The 16897-nt window shown below is 55.7% G+C and overlaps 1 protein-coding gene across 10 annotated transcripts in view; it reads right to left on the reverse strand.

Annotated features, from left to right (window-relative positions):
- Positions 1-14578, reverse strand: part of LOC120541863 (formin-binding protein 1) — a 33613-nt gene extending 19035 nt beyond the window's left edge. For 9 of the 10 annotated variants that reach the window (XM_039773786.1, XM_039773788.1, XM_039773780.1 and 6 more), the window contains exons 1-2: positions 14519-14578; positions 4505-4620 (exon numbers count right to left, since the gene is read on the reverse strand). In XM_039773786.1, coding sequence (XP_039629720.1) covers positions 4505-4620; positions 14519-14563 — 161 coding nt within the window. In that variant the 5' untranslated portion in view covers positions 14564-14578. Of the gene's footprint in view, positions 1-4504; positions 4621-4698; positions 4767-14518 lie in introns of those variants that run through there. The other variant, XM_039773785.1, reaches the window with a different exon arrangement.
- Between the last annotated feature and the right edge of the window lie 2319 nt (positions 14579-16897).

Below are 16897 nucleotides of genomic sequence, written 5' to 3' on the forward strand. Positions count from 1 at the left end.
AACTGTACTCATCCATCCCAGCACTCCCAGTTCTCCCTTTGCTGCCCCACACATCCTTGCTGTCCTAGACACCTCACCCGTGTCTTCTTCTGTCCACCAAAGCCCGTCTCCATTCCCCCAAGGAGTTGCTCTTTCTTCTCACCTCCTGAGCCCTACAGGTAAGACCCCTGACACAGCGTCTGTCCCAGGTCCTCACTCTGCTCCACACAACACCAATAAACCTGGAAGTGAGCCCTCAGAAACACGGGCACTCGTGACACCCGCACCTCACAGCCGAAGGTCAAGCCCCCTTCTCAGTTCTGCGTCCCACCCCCCTCCTGCAGGCCGCGCTTATTTCGAGGGCAAAATTCAGCACGACTGTGCGGCTCCACCTGTTGGAAAGCTGCGAGTACGTTTGAGCTTCGTGAGGCCGGTACAAATATCTGTCCACTTTCAGACCCCCTCGGTCTGTCACTTCTATGCCTGTCCTCAGCCCTAAGGACTCTAAATGACATGATGGCTGGGTGGCTGTGAGTGGGGGCACAGAACGGTGACGTGCGTCCGCCACAAGCAGGTCCAAGAATGGCGGCACGTTGAGCTTTTTTGGATGTTGCTGGTAACGAGGGCCACCGTGGGCTAATGTGACAGGACGTGCCACCTTCATGCCACGCCATTCAGTTCCGTGTCTCTGCGGTTTGCTTCTGATTCTTTTCTTTACGCACGTCAGTCTTTAGTTTGGGTTTGCTCTGCTGTTTGCCTCTCAGTAGCATTTGCTGTGTTCCATGTGTTTTGTGGGTGGTCCCCCAAGACCCCGGGGTCACCATGAGGAACTGGGGGTTCACGTCACATGTGCCTGGTCAGTTGCTCTGCCTTGGCTTGTCCTCGCTGGCACTTGCACTTTGCTGGCTGTGCTCTCTGGGGTTTTCTAGTTTGTGACGATTTGGGGGCTGATGGTGGCATCCCCCTCTAGAGGCCATCACTGGAAGTGCTTTGGGACTCCTGGATCCGCGACAATTCACACGAGGGTCAGACGGGAGCAGGCGGCGCGGAGAGTTGCCATCAGAACTGAATCCCTGCCAGCTGCCACAGTGGCCTCAGAACACAGCAAAGGACAAAGGAAATCGTGACATTAACAGAAAGAGGCGAGAATCTCAGATTGTAAGGGGCGTAAAGTGGGCACTTCTGTGAAGACTTTGTAGCCATGCTGGCACAGGGAGGAAGAGAAGAAAATGACAGAAGCAGTCGTTTGGCTTTGGGAACTTCCAGAGTGATGGCAGGAGGTGGGCTGCCTTATGGACAAATATTTGGGGAAAGTAGGAAACGTTTAAGGCAAGTCAAACGTGTGAGGGCCCTGGCACTGACTGGCATTGTTGGCGTGAAGCTCCCACCTTCTGGCGTCTCCATGTCATGTGACTCTGAGCAGCTTGGCCTGCCTGGTGACACTGAGTGTGGAAATCAGCAGCACTCCTGCCTTGTGCCTACTGCTGCTCTGCCACCCCTGCCACCCTGTAGGGCACTAATCAGGCAGGAAGAGTTAAAGAATGAAACTTTCAGTAAAAGCTGATCCTTATGCTGACCTGGAAAACAAAGGCAGTTGTTACATGAAAAGTGATAGAGAGGTGGTGTGACTGGTCTGCCTCACTGACTCGGGAGTGTGACGACACGGTGCCACCAAGGCTGCCCTACAAGCCCGCTGGGGACACTAGACAAGGTCTTCAGAAGGGTACGAGGAATGTCACAAAGCCCTCGAGTCGCCAATGTGACTGAAATATGAAGCACGTTACTGTAAATGGCTGACATTACAGGACAAAAGCCAAGGCTGCCCATCCATCTTCAAACTGTCCGCTCCGTATGGGGTGCCAGCCTAACGTCATCAATGAACTTAAAATGACATCAGCCAAACTAACGCATGACAGGGACGTGACTCACGAGTGACATCTTAAAGGCTTTGCGTGACGTGCGATTACCTCAGATAACCAGCGGGTGGGCACAACCAAGAGGGATACGAAGGGCCAAATGCCAGTGGTCTCCGCTCACCCCACTCACGTTTCTAATCTGACAAGTGGAACACCACACTGCACTTCAAGGAGCCCAGCGGGGTCTCCAAACTCTTAACAATGCAAGGAATGACCGGCCTCGAGGGGCACGGCTGGGTGTCTCACCCCCTGCCCTCAATCCATTTGGAGTGAAGAAGACCCTCGTGGTGAGCCACTGTGAACACTTCTGTCAGGGCACCGTCTGCCCCTCCTCAGGACTCCTGCACTGCCACACTGGGCCATCGGGAGACCCTGCTGTCAGCATCACCACACATCAGTGTGCCACCCTGAAACACCCACAATGCCACATTTAACTGGAAATGTGCAGGCGCATCTCAGGACAGTAAAACACACCTAGGTGACGTAGCTGAAGGAGGGGGTGTGGCAGGAGCGGTTCATGGGCGCGTTGTGGGCATCGGTGTTTCTGCACTGAAGTGCACAGGTGTGGGTCACCCGTGTCTGTAATTGAGTGAGAGAGTGAGAGAGAGAAAGTGACAGAGTGACAGAGAGTGAGAGAGCAAGAGAAAGTGAGAGTGAGAGAGAGTGAGAGTGAGAGAGAGAGAGAGTGAGAGAGAGAGAGACAGAGAGAGTGAGAGAGCAAGAGAGAGTGAGACAGCAAGTGAGAAAGCGAGAGAGAGTGAGAGAGAGAAAGTGAGAGAGAAAGTGAGAGTGAGAGAGCAGGCAGCAGGAAGCCGAGCCCAGAGTGTTTGCCCAACAGCGGCTGAGCACTTCAGAGTCAGGGTGGCTTTGCAGTGTGAGCGTCTTGGGGACGGGTGGCCACCGGAGCAGGAAAGGAGTGTCGGGTGCAGCTGCAGGCAGGGAGACCCCCCGTTGTAATGACAAGCAGACAGTGAGGGGGCGCGCAGACCACCGCAACACACTGCTGCCCCCAGCGTTTTCTTTTTCTTAATCAGTACTGAAGAGTCGGTGACACTTTAGCAGGGCCAGCGGTAATCAGTGAGTCGTCTGGAAGAAGCAGTGACACCAACACACAGGAAAGTGAAAGTCGAGGAGATGCGCATTTCAATTCACAAGGACATAAGTAAAAGGTCACCAGCACATAAAAACGACGACGAAGAAGAAGAAGAAGAAGAAGAAGAAGGTGGTGGTGTCGTCTGAGTGTCATTCAGTGGGTGTGCAGAGCCCCCATCTCCTAACAGTGACCACCTCTGACACACCAGAGGACGCCTGCCATGTAGCGAGCCTGACTGGTGACAGAAGGACGACTGCAGATTTGCAGAGAGTGACGCTTTGAGTCCTCCTGGTGTCACTCGTTCACAACATGACGCCCTGCTTCATTAACTTCACCCGTTCAAGTGTCCTCTGCAGGACTGCAGCAAGTGACGACAGGGGACGCCTCCTCAATGTCTAACGGACTCATGCGGCCTTTTTCCGCTTCTCGTCCTTCCCCCCTCTAGCGCCACTTTCGTCAGTTATGCCTGACGGGTATCGCCCGCCCGTAGATACACTGAGATTCTTACACTCAAGACGGCGGGGGAGCTCATAAGAAGACACACGGGCCTTCACACATGGCGGCTGGAACAAGACCACGAAACGAAGTGCAGCTGTGCTCACCGGCCTGATGCATTATGGGAGATCTTCTGTAACGTGCTTAGTGAAGCGCTAATGTGGACTCCACATTGCAGTCCCAGTGCTGAGCCTGTCATCACAAGAGCCAGCCGGGCACAGCACCAGTTCACCTGACATACAGTACGTGTCTTTGGCATGTGGCAGGACACGGAGAGAAGCTGCAAACCCAACACAGACCGTGAGCAGGTGAAGGCCGGTGGGCCCGTCAGGCAGCAGCAGCAGCAGCACTAAACTCTGCACCACCAGGTCACACACGATAATACGAAATAAGAAGAAATACCCAATAATGAATTCATGGGTGCCTGGTGCCTTTTTGGAAAGCCCCAGATCACAACAGTGACAACAAGGAACATCAAAGGGACAGAGCAGCCCACACACCAGTAAAGAGCACAACACGTCCAACCCAAATCTTATATAACTGACGGCCTGATACGCTAAATCTCAGACCTGAGCTCTGCCACAAGTAGCACGACAATAAAACAAAAGATGGGGCGCGCAGACCCCGCTGACACATTCTGTACCTGCTGGGGCAGGTGAGTGAAACCATGTGGACCTACTGCGCCCCTCCCATGTTTGACCACACAACCCAAAGCTCCGGTGAGCCACTCGCGCCAACCAAATCATTGTGCCCAGGAGAGCCAAGATAAAGAGCAGGTGGCCAAGGCAGGTAAAACAACACAGTCAACTCGGGTCTTGGTGGGCCGTCGTCACTGTGAGGGAGGGAGTGACACACCTTGACAGAGTGTGTCCTTAAAACTCACCCAGAGTGGGTGTCGTGACCCTCACACTGGCACCATTCACTGCCTGCCACGTCCTGCTCCCAGAGAGCATAGAGCACTAGGGCCCTCATGGAAGACCCCAAGGAGACGGCCCACCCACCAGCGAGGACCCCCTCTTACCTGATCTGTTTCGCATAGCTGATCTCAATCTCGCACCTCTCCTTCACAAACTTGGTGTACTTGTCAACAAAGTCGATGCCCCACTGCGTGTGCTTCTCCAAGTTTTCAAACTGATCCTGTAAGAGAAGACCGAGAGCTGAAGAATTTGGGCGGGCAGCTGCACCAGGACAAAGGACAGGACCCCCCACGCTCACCCTAGGGCGACTGCGACAGACCCCCATCGGCGTGCCACTTGCTGAAGATACAATCACGGAATGGCGCCAGCTGCAGGATGTGGCTTCATCAGACTCGCTCTACCTTGCGTCTCCCCTCTCGTGTGACTCACCAGACATCAGAGACATTTCAAGAAAGAGCAAGCACTGCACTCCAACTCCGCCCTAAACCGGCACGGCCACCACCGCACTCAGCAGCCGTGCCAGCGGTCCAACAGGCCACCATCACACTCAGCAGCCGTGCCAGCGGTCCAACAGGCCACCATCACACTCAGCAGCCGTGCCAGTGGTCCAACAGGCCACCACCGCACTCAGCAGCCGTGCCAGCGGTCCAACAGCGCGAGATCCCAAAGAGAATGCCAGCAGCACAGGCTCGGCCACAGGACCCCCTCAGCCACCGCACTCGCCAGGTGGTGTGATACTCAAGGCCACCACAGGAGGTGGCCTTGTGACGCCACTTTCATAAAAGACTGCAGCAGAGGAGAGTTCTGAGACAGACGGTAAGCGGTCCTATGCCAGCCACCAGTACAGCTATGCCAAAGAGACGGTCACCTCTCACGAGAAAGGAGTTACAAAATCCACCGGGGGCCACAGCTTCAAGTGTGACATCACTGGCATGTTGGTGAGCCTATAGGACCATAAAACATCTCGTGAAATGGTTGGTGTTTCATTACAGTGTGAAAGCTCACGAAGGAATGGCCCTGCAGCGGGGTGTCTCAATGTGGACGTTCTTGTCCCCTGCCACCCAGTGTCTCCTGAAATGGTGTGAGAAACTAAGGGGCACAAACAGGCTTTGAGGTGTGACCTCGGCACGAGAGGCCTATGCCACTCTGATGAGGCAGCGACACGCCACATGGGCACTTCATGCTCACTACCTACAATCTATGCCACTCTGACGAGGCAGCGACACGCCACATGGGCACTTCATGCCCGCTACCTACAATCTATGCCACTCTGACAAGGCAGCGACATGCCACATGGGCACTTCCTGCTCACTACCTACAGTCTATGACACTCTGACGAGGTAGCGACACGCCACATGGGCACTTCATGCCCGCTACCTACAGTCCATGGAGTGGGGCAGACGATGGGAAGCCGGGAGTCTCCGCCGCAGCTCCTTTGTTCACCCCTGTCTGTGAACAATGGGCCTTCACAGGCATCCAGACAGAGTTGCCTTGTCCGCCACGCTCACATGCCATGTAGGCGGTCAGTGACACAGAAAAATATTTTGAAAAAAATGCTGAATCCCCACCCGCCAATACATTGGGCCGTTGTGTAGCGGCCGCCTAGAACAAGGCCTCCCACACGGGCCGCACACAAATGTTTCTCTTTGCGCATCAGGGGTTCTGTGTGGGCACCAAACGAAGTGGCGCACGGACGGCAATGACCAGTGTGGCGGAGGGCAGGGCTGCGAGCAGGTCATGGGAGTGGGCCGAGGGGGGCAGCTGATGAGACGGAGCGGTCGAAGGACCGGGGTGACAGCGGCGGGACACCCAGACCCCTGAGCTGCACTGGCGTGCGGAGCCAAAGGACCGCAGAACGGAGGACGAGTGCTGAACGAAGCGGACCCCCCGCCGTCTTCGAGTCAGGAGGAGTCCACTTCCTCCCTGGCCTCGAGGATTGGGTAACTCTTAGCGTGGTGTGTCTTCACGCTGACTAATCCACGTCCCAGGAGGCACTTGGGCAAGTCCTTGCAGGGCGACTGACAGCAGGAGTAGTAAGCTGCCTTTCTGGTATTGCTGGTTGGAGTGCCCTTCCTCCTGGGCTGGTGCTGGGAAGATACCCACGGCACAACCCGCCATGGCCTTTGGCAATGGAGCACAGAGGCCACAAAGGCCTGATGCTGGGGGGTTCTTCAGGAAGGTTTAAAGTTTCGAGACTGGTGGGCTGGCACCTTCCTGATCAGCAGCCCAGGCCCTCGTCTTCCTTTGGTCAGTTAGGTGACATTATATGTGTGCCATCCTTGCCAGAGGCCTCGGATTTGAAAGCCCGAGGGGCACCAAAGCCAGGCAGAGAGCGAGCCTGTAGCAAACTCATTCGAAAGACGCCCTGCGGACTGCAAGCTGCTGGCGCGCGTGTGGCACCGGCCGGGGCCTTAGCGGCACGGCTGACTCTGACTGGCACCGACCTCTCACTGACAGCACGAGGCCAGTTCTGACCAGCAGCTCTAAAGCTCCACCTCGACTCAGCCGAAAGGAGAATCGGGCCTCCTTGCAGGCCTCCCTCCCACGCCACGAGCTAACAATGAGCAATTGTTTCCTGCCACAACTTCCCTTTGGCCTTATTTTCCTGCAGGTTTACAAAAAGTGAGGCCTCCAAAAAAGTTTTGCCAAAATGGCGGCGTGAGTTTACAGGCTGGCTTTCTTCATACAGACAGGCAGGTTTCGTGTCCCCAGCAGCGTGAGCTCGCCTGCCTCTGTCCTTAAATCAGCAGCACTCGCCAGGGGTACCTGTGGCACACGGTGCCAGCCCAGGCCGAGCTGGGGAGGAGTGATGCCACTTCAGCCATAGCACAAGTGGGGTTCAAAGGCCAACACGAGTCACTGAGCCCTCGATCATCAAAGTGAAACCACACACTGGCATCAGCACATCCCGGTGACACCGAAACAAGGCCAAACAATGGCGAGAGAGCTTCAGTATCTTTAATAAGACACCAGGCGGCACGTCACCTCAGCTAAGATGGCTGCCCTTTTCGTGTCTCCCGCTGGCCTCCTTCTTATATTGACCAGCGGTGACGTGTCCAACAGGACGTCCAGTCGGCACCTCTGGGGCGGCCAGCTGAGTGGAGTGGACGGTGGAGCGGCTCACGTGTGTGCCCCCCTCTGTGCACGAAGGATCAGCGCAGCGAGCAGACGAACCACCCGGCCTTGTAAACAAGCAGGTGGATGTCCCCGCGGGACGTCGGCTCGGCTGCTTAGTGCCGCTAATCTCCTTTTGTAGTCGACATGTCTGTTTTTTTTTATCGACTCAGACGCCACGCAGCTTGTCATCTTCTGAGTGCTGAGTGGGCTTAGTGTGTGGCATCTGAGCGGGGCAAATCAATAGAAGAGAGCGAGAGAGCGAGCGAGGGGCCAGTGGGTGGCATGGCCTGGAGATTTAACAAGATCAAACCCCAGCCTCCCAGTATGGACCCACCTCCTCAGTCACGATGCCCAGGTACCCATTACTTAGTGAGCCGCCCTTGGGCTCTGCACTCTGGCAGTGCCACCGCAGGACTGAAGCGGCCAAATCGCTTCATTCATGATTCATTTTTTTTCTGTCAACTGCAATGCATTAGCTGCTTCCAGGAATTCTCGAAAGGAGCTGCGGCATCTTTGAGAAAGGAGTTCCTGGAAACGCGAGAGCTGCCCGCCTGCCTGCCTGGACCTTAGCGTGGCACCACACCTCGCCTATGAGCCCAGGCTAAGTATGTGAGTGAGTCTCTGCGTCTGCCCGCTCCTTATGCTCCTGCTCTTTGAGTGATCCCAGCATTTCTGATGAAATCACTCAGCTGGGAGATCATTGGGTGCCAGCGGGCAGCACCTACTCAAGTGGCCACCGCCTGAAAAGAACAAGCTGTTTTCAATGTGAGTGCCACTAGAATGTCACAAGGATGGCAGGCTCAGCTCTACAAAAGCCCCTTTGAACAGTTCACTGCCACGACACACCCTCCAGTCATCTCACAAGGCTGGCAGGAGGGCACATAACCCAGAAGAAGCTCTCCTGTGGGGCTCTTGTGCCCGATTACCCACACAGAGCCTCAACACAATGACCCGGGCTCAAACGTTAACATGCAAGTGTGTCCTGATTGGCAGGGAATACAAGCCAATCAGAGGCTGTCCTGCATACCTCCGCTTGACCTTGGACTTCAAGAGGTGACAAAATCGAACCTTAGCCTTCATCCCACTTCCACTTTGACGCACAGAAAATCACTTGGCGCTGAGCCACCCGGGGAATGTAAACGGACGGATTAGGTCACCAGTCCACAATGTAACTACAGCCGGGAGTAAAAATAGCACGGAGCGCTGAGCACAAGGGACACCGTCCACAGCCGCGAGAGCCAAAGATAGCGAGCGAGCGAGCGAGCGAGGGGCCCGGTGACGCTCCTCTGCACGCGGGCCACCGCCTCCGCCACACCGCAGGCTCCTCTTCATGCACGTGACGGGCCTGAGACGAAGAGGAGCGCGATGAAAAGATTAGGGGGCAAGCAGACCGGTCAGAAGACGAGTTCACTCAAAGGGGCACAAAGGGCCAAGGTGGGCTCTGAATTTGGTCCTCTCTGTGTCACCGCAGTCTGCCATCGCCGTTGTCATTAGGTTTAGCAGGCCAAGGCCAACTTCCCATATTTTGAATCATATTTGTCCTGTTATTGTTGTTTCTTTGAAATGTGCCAGTTACTCAGAAAGAAAGTGACACTGATGACAAAGAAGAAGCCCCCACTGATTTGAAATTGTACCCGTGTGCTCACCAGCCAGAGCCGACTCCAAACTGTCCAGTCCTGAAATGGACCCCACAGGTGACAGGGCAGCAGCTCACTCAAATACACAAACTGCGCGGGGACGGAGAGCTGTGAGGGGTCCGCATCTCTCCTGACAGACCCCAACGCCAGACAAGTGAACCAGCGCAGGATGTGCAGAAGTTGGGCAGCCCAAGCAGAGGGTGCCATCTTGAATCTTTGGAGGCGTGAGGCCTGCTGCTGTGGTGGGCACCGTTTTGAAGGAGCAATTGTGGCTCCACAGAGGCCTTTGAAGGATTCGTCTCAGGTGTTTGACAAACCAGAATGTCACACGCAGTTCTGAGTGGGGGCCACCAGCGACTTAGCCCGAGTACAAAACCCCATTGTGCTGTATGAATGTATGCATGACGCTTGTGGTGTCAGCCCGGGTGGCACGCAGTCAGCACTGAACAATGATGTGCCATCTGCACTACCCGCCTGCCCCATACACTCTCTTCACTCGCCTCTGCACATGGCACGGTGTCTGACAAGGAGCTATCACAGGCCATGCTGCTGGCACTTACTGTGTGACTTGTCACTTACTTACATTCGCACCTGTGGCCATGTGTCATGTCCTAAAACGTCACAGGCCCAAAACTGCCCAATCCAGTTTATGGACCCTTTCCACCTGGCACATACATCCACGGTGGCACGGTGGACGCATACTGAGAGGTTACCTGGAGCCCCCAGGGAGGAGACACGAGGAGAAGAGCAGCCCAAAGCACTGGGCCACCACTCAGACGTGAAGCGCTCTGTTCACACGACGCGTCTTTTTATAACCACAAGTGACAGATGAGCGCCACTATTGTCTGACTTCTCCATCTCTAAAGCCAGCGAGAGAAAGCTGTGCTGTTTGTCCACGTGCACGTCATCTGCGTGGTCTGCTGGTGTGAACAGAACTCATAACACGATGTCCGCAAAAGGAGACGGACGATGACAAATGTGCACTTCACTCCGCGGCAGCCCTCGGACTCAGCCTCATTTCAATTTCACTTTCGGATGAAGCGCTCGTCTAACTTCTACCTGATATGACAGATAAGGGCGACATTTTAGACGTCGTCTTTACAAACCTGCGCTTCCCTAATTGGCTGCTTTACTCTGAGCAGCAGAAGAGAGGAAATCAGAAGGCTAAGCGAACACAAAGCACGTCCCCTAACAGAGGGGGCTGGACGGGGACTCATTGAAAGCCGCTTACCGCTCCCATTTTTCCTCTTTCTCCACCTAAACGTCACGTATAACTCAACAATGTCACTTCACCCACCCAGAAGACCCTCACACAGACCCCCAGTCACCCACAGCCTCACTAGATGGTCGTCTTTGGGATGAAAGCCGACTCAGAGCAGAGATTGGATTTGAACCCGGGACAGCGCATCTGTGAAACGGCGGTGCGCTCGAGCCCACCCAAACTAAACAACAGCAGACATGACATAACAGACGCTTAGAAAGGCAGGGCCTTCAAACACAAACAGCACCTAGGGGTCCGGGCGCTACTTCACTCCAAACGATTTCTTAATCAGAAGCCAATGGCTTCATGTCCCTTCAGTCTTGTGTTACGATAATTAGCAATGGGACCAGTGGCCATCATAAACTGCCACGTTCCGCAAAGCGAAAATCCAGCCACCCGCCCATAAGGAGTGAAATGTCTGATGTGACAATTCGTTAACTGTAATGAAATGATCCGCCAATGAGCGCTTTTTCTTTTTAACTGTAACTTTCAGCAGACGCTCCCAGTAGTCATTGTCATCGTTTTACGACGTCCACTCGCCATTTGCTCCTCGCCGCCCTCTCGGCTTTGCGCTTCCACCGGGTCGTGCGCTGAGGTCCCCTCCCCCATCCAGACTGTCACCTACCGCTCAGCCGGCGTCAATATTGGCGGCATTGCTGTTTGGCCACGCCCCCCGCAGTGATTGGCGGCTTCCTCCCCTTTCGCTCCCGCCTGTAAGAGCCCGCTATTGCGCAGGCGCACTGCACGGCGGACCGGCGCTGTTTGTTTATTCTCGCGAGCCAGCAGGGCGCACGCGCGGCTTCTCGACGCCGGCGGCCCGGTCATTCTAGGAGCCGCAATCCGCGAAGGGGGCGGGCGACCTGCGCAGCCGAGGAGAGGGCAAGGCGTCCATTGGCACCTCTGCTGGGGGGCGTGCGGATCCCCCGCGCTAGACTGAAAATTGCCCGCGACAGTCGGGGTTTTAGTCTGAGGCTACACACTGGAAAAGTCCCGCCAGTGCCGTGAGGGATTTTAAAGGAACTCCTTTATAACGAATTAGACATACAAAGGTCGGGGCATTTCAGTGGCACAAACGCCACCCAGTCCAGATCGGTTCATTGTCACTCATGTCCACTTTTTGAGAACAGCAGCATTATGTGTTTGTGTGGTGCCAAATCTGTGCCCCTGCTGGCATTACTCTCATTTCTGTCACTTTATAATGCCTGGCACCTGACGTGCTACCTGCCCCAGGGGCACCAAAGGGCTGAGACACAGTAAACTATAAGCCTGGCAAAATGAGCCGACGCTGGTGACTTTTAATCCAGTGTGACTGAATGGCCACAGAGGAGTGAGGGGGCCACGTCTGCTTAACACCCTCAAAGCCTTAATACAGGTGGGCACTAATGCCAGAGAGAACTCATGGAGGATGAACAGAAGGTCCCAGGCATTCTTGCAAACTAACAAGTGGCAGCAGGTGATGCCAGAGCCACCAAAGGATTCCTGAGGCCCCCATTCCTGACTCTGTCAGCAGTCAGTATGGAGACAGAGAAGGGGAGGCTGAGAGGTGAGCAGAGGAGCCGAGTAGTGGCTGTGGCACCGTGCATATGGACAGAGGACAAGTGGCTGGCACCGTGGCGCCGCCAGTGTTTGCTTTGGGATTGTTTAACTAAATCATAATGGTTTACCTTTTTTTTTTTCGTTTTTCCCCTGACAGGATGCACTGGACCCTCTAATTTGGAAGACAAGAAAGTACCCGCCATCACCGGAATGTAACAGTGCCAGGCCTGAATTAAGTTGGTGGGCCTGCGGGCCACTGGGTGACGGTTTTAGTTTCATAGCTTGGCTGCAGGTTTTCATCCCACCCAAGTTCTGCTTTTAATTAAACAAACAGGTGATTCCCAGTTTGCATGTTTTGATGTCATTCCAGAAATTTCCAAACTGGCATCACTAAATTGAGCTGGTACGTGTGGCATGCAGTGTTTTGTCATGTTGATTTTTATCATTTTCATCCTCCTTATAAATCTTCTTTTCATGCATCATCCATTATTTCCTAGAGACCATCCTAGTGGGCTAGACACAACCGTGTCTTCTCGTCTTGGTGGCATCACCAGGGTAACTGGGGAATTAACAGAAGATGACGAGAGAGCTGTGAGCTGGCACAGCAGCAATGGGGACGCATTTGTCTCTTCTGTCCAGCAGACGTCACTTTAACAAGAGCGGCCCACCACCTCGCAGTAGTACCACCTGTAACCACAAGGGGTGAGACACAGAGAGGGGGCAAAGTGGCGGGATGGCACCATGTGTGCCAAGGAAAGGAACCAAAGACAGGAGCCATGCCACATGCTGAGTGGTCCGCAACTGCACTAGTGCTTAGTTAATGAGAAGGGAGCGACTTTAGTGGCTTTGAGTGGGAACACTAAAGTGACCTTCCATTAACTTGGCAGTCGTGCCACCCACACGCAGGCACCCACACACACACCATGGGGGGCACGGAAGTGCCGACGAGCTGTGAAGAAATCAAAGCACGGGTGCTGAGAGGCGCCATAGTGACGCAGCCACCTGAAGACCACCTCAGAGCCGGGCCTGCATCTCCTTCCTCGCTTTACAGGGGAGAGGAAGAGGAGCCGATGTGTGCTTCACGTTGTTCGTCCTTGCCCCCTCTCTGTAGTTACCAGCGTATGCCCATCTTCTCTATTAAGGATGAACCGGACTGTCAGGTTTTTGTTGAGTAAAGAGTCAATCGGCCAGTCTGACCCACACCACTGCTCTGGCATCCCAGCTGGCGCATTGCACGGGGCTCTCCCCAAATGCCAGGCGCCAGCCGTTTCAAGTCATCTCAATCCTCAGCACTCTCAAATTCTACAGCTTTGGCTTTGCTGTAAAGACTCTGATGGCGCCCTGCCCCGGGTTTGTTTCCTGCCTTGCGCCCTGTGTTGGCTGGGATTGGCTCCAGCAGACCCCCGTGACCCTGCAATTAGGATATAGCGGGTTGGATAATGGATGGACGGATGGACTCCGATGGGCTGACGTGTCGGGCATTTTGTGCCAGTGCCGTGACTACCTGTGAAGCAGGGCCTCGCCCGCAGCTTCCGCACTCTCGTCACGCTCCTCACTTCCGCTGCTCGTGGCTTTTCACTTCCTTTTCGCTTTCTGGTGCACAGGCTGCCTGCTACAAGCTTCCTGGCAGAGACTCGTGGCGCTCGGTGCTCCACAGTTGGCTTCTTCACTCGTGTCTCATTCACGGCTGGCAGGGCCCTCTGAACTTTGGCCTCAATGACCAGTGGCCGACTTTCACACCTGCCATCCTTGGGCTGGACTGCAGTATGCGCAGCTAGGAGCCAGCGAGGGTGGCACCTGAAACGAGGGGTTCCCAGCAAACAAGGTGCCAAAGGAAAATGGCAGAGCTGTGCCAGGGTATCCACACCAGCGGCCTCCAGGACTGAGCAATGGCACCAAGTGAGGCCTCACAGAAAGTAAAGCACATCACAGACATCCTGAAAGAGCAGCCTGCAGGTCCACCGCGAGCTGCAGGGTAACCACAGGAAGTCGAGGAGACAGAGTGTCACATGAGCGACAGTCGAAATGATTCACGTGCAGGAAGAAAGGCGCAAAAAAGGGGCTCGGGGGGAATGAAAGGATGGTAGGGCGCTATAAATATGCTGGCACCTGTCTGAGAAGAGGGCAGAGGGTCCCTGCTCTAGCCTTGTGCCACAAGTCAGTGAGCTCAGCACTTACTGGCACGCAGGGCCACAAGCAAAGGTCCCCTCTGGAGTCACCCGCGCTGCCCATGTCTGCTGGACATCACGTAGGATGGCATGAATCGCTTGAATCTCCTGACCCCCGCTGTGTGCCCTCATGTGCTTGCCTTCCATCCAGCACGTGGGCTAATGCCCGGCTGCCAGTCGATCCCCCCTGGGCAGCGGCCGAAGGCGCAGCAATACAGCCAGACACAAGCAAAATAAGGCAGTGTCCTCGGCGCCCCTTATCTCCCCTCGATGGCATGCTGTGAGCCAGGGGGTCCGGCCATCGCAGAGGCCTAACGGCAGCTCCTGCGGCTCCGCCCTGAGCGGTGACAGCCAACTAGAGGGGGCGCCCCAAGCCGCCCCACCCTGCCCAGCACTCACCCTCAGCAGCTGCACCTTCGCCAGGCACTCGCCTCTCTGCTCCATGTCACTCCACGCTGGCGCCCGAGGACTCCCTGTGCCTTTATAGCGCTGCACAAAGTGGGAAGCGAGACCGCCATGTAGAAGCGAGACGGCTGTGGCCACCGTTACACGAGGTGGGTGGGCTTTCATGTGTCTGCCTCTTCTTGTGGAACAGAGAGATGCGACTCATCAAAGTGAAACTGGGCCATCTGGGCGGGCACCCATCACCAGTTACGCTACAGGGCTGGGCCAAAGTGGACACAAGGCTGACCGGCGGGCCGGTTCAAAGCGCAGACCAGGGAGCGTCTCGGCACGTCTGCCAATATCGAGATGCCAAAGCAGCTGCGACCACGGACCAACACTAGGGTGCCAGCACCAGTTCAAAGGTCCCAGGCCCACCTTTTGTGCGGCTTCCCTTCGCCAGTCCTCTGCACTGAGGGCACAGCCGCGTCTCTCCTAACTGCCAATGAGTTTTCCCTGACTGCAGGTGCCGGCGATGCCCAATGTGACTCGTGCCGACTCCCAGCTGGCTGGTGACCCCAGGCGGGGCCGCTACTGCTGCTCTCACTGCTAGCACTCTCTCAGTTTCAACAGGTGTGGCGGTAAGCACCCCGGGCCATGGGCGGGGCAGCTGCCACCCTGCTTTTGTGCAATGTGCCCACGTTAAGCTCCCGTCTCTGTGTCTGCACGCAACGCTTGTGAAACTGCTGACTAAGGCTGCCTGCCAGGTAGGACGAGTGGGGCACCCCAGGGTCCACCCAGCAGTGGGCACTTGAGCTATGGCCTCCAGTCCAGAAGGGGGCATGAGGACATCCAGGACAAGGTGCTTCAATGAAAGAAGAGAGTGAAGCATGCCAACTCCAATGGGCAATCACTGGGCACTGCCAGCAGGTGCACAGGTTAAGATGAAACTCGAACGTGGGAGAGGAGCGGGTCAGTGTGCGGGTGACACTCCCTCTCGTCCATAGTGGCCACTCTAGGGGGCAGCTTTTGTGAGCTAGGCTGCCGTGCCCTCTTTAATCGGGTGGCGCTGTGCTTGTCAGACTTTAAAAATGTGCTGTGGCTCAGGAAGAAACTACAAGTCGGCCCGTCCTCCCGTCTCTCGCTTCCCCTGTGCTTGGCGCCAGATTTGTCTGTCTGTCTGTCTGCTTTACTGAGTTGAGAAACTGCGGATGGACCACCGAAAACCCCGAATGGGGCACAATGACAGGACCGTCACCACAGCCGGTGACACCCAGTGCTGCTGGGTGGGGAGTTCAGGGCAGGATGGAAAAGTGCAGTGAAGATGAAGGCTGGCAGGAGGCAGCGTGGCATCAAATCTTTATGGGGTACAACAGGTCACCCTGGCAAGCACTGAGTGAGACAGGAAGATGGCACACCAAGAGCTTGGGAAGAATGGCATGTTGAAGACAGAAGGCTGGTCAGTATGTGTGTCACCTGCACAGCTCCTGCTCATCTGTCTGCTAGACTCCAAATGGCAAAGGGCACATGCTGGCTGAGGTGGCACATTGCCTTGCACCTGGAAGCACTCAGTTGGCACACAGTACTACTACTCTGTGCTCCTAATCGAAGGAGAAGTTGCTGTGTGAGTGCCAGCTGCTCCCCCAGTCTGCTCGGCGGCTGGGCACAAGACACCAGTCCAGCTGTGCCACAAGTGGGTGAAAACAAAGAGTCGTTCACTTTTGGACATGAGAGCTGTCACTCTCGGAAGAAGCTGGCACACTCATGCAGCACAAGGGCACTGTACCAGTCTGTCATGTAGCTCCGTAACCTCACACATCCATGCCAGTGGGCCCAATGCCGCATTCACCTGCCAGTTCCGCACAATTCAAACCTGCCCACAAGCCACACGCAACCAAGCTCCTGCCTGCATGCTAATCGCGTGCAATGATGCCATGTCGCACGGTGCCCATCACTGCGTGGGTAGACTGATCAGCCATACCAATCATTCAAGCCTGCCTATCAGCCTGTCACATACACTGACCCCGCAGGGCCACCTTCGTCACTACCAGTCACATGGAGGTCACATGCGGCCAGCTTTCAACTTACCGACTTGAGTGACCTGCCGTTGTCGACCACGGCCAGCCGCAACCATTCCCCCACCCGAGCTCATCACACACCGCTGAGCCCCCTGCCGTGCCAAGTGCGCACGACTGCCCTTCGTCCCAGAGGGCACACCTGTCACCGCTCGCACCCACGGAAAGCTGTCACCCTCGTCCTCCCGACCAGCCCTCGTCGCGGTCAACGGACGTGAGAAGGAGCGAGCGCCCTCCGGGTGACGCCGCGACACGCGTGTCCTTTTCCCTCCGACGGACAAAGACGCCATGCGAGCGGCTGGCGGGTTCACACCGTTATTCC

Source organism: Polypterus senegalus, chromosome 13 (assembly GCF_016835505.1).
Source record: "Polypterus senegalus isolate Bchr_013 chromosome 13, ASM1683550v1, whole genome shotgun sequence".
Classification (NCBI taxonomy): domain Eukaryota; kingdom Metazoa; phylum Chordata; class Cladistia; order Polypteriformes; family Polypteridae; genus Polypterus; species Polypterus senegalus.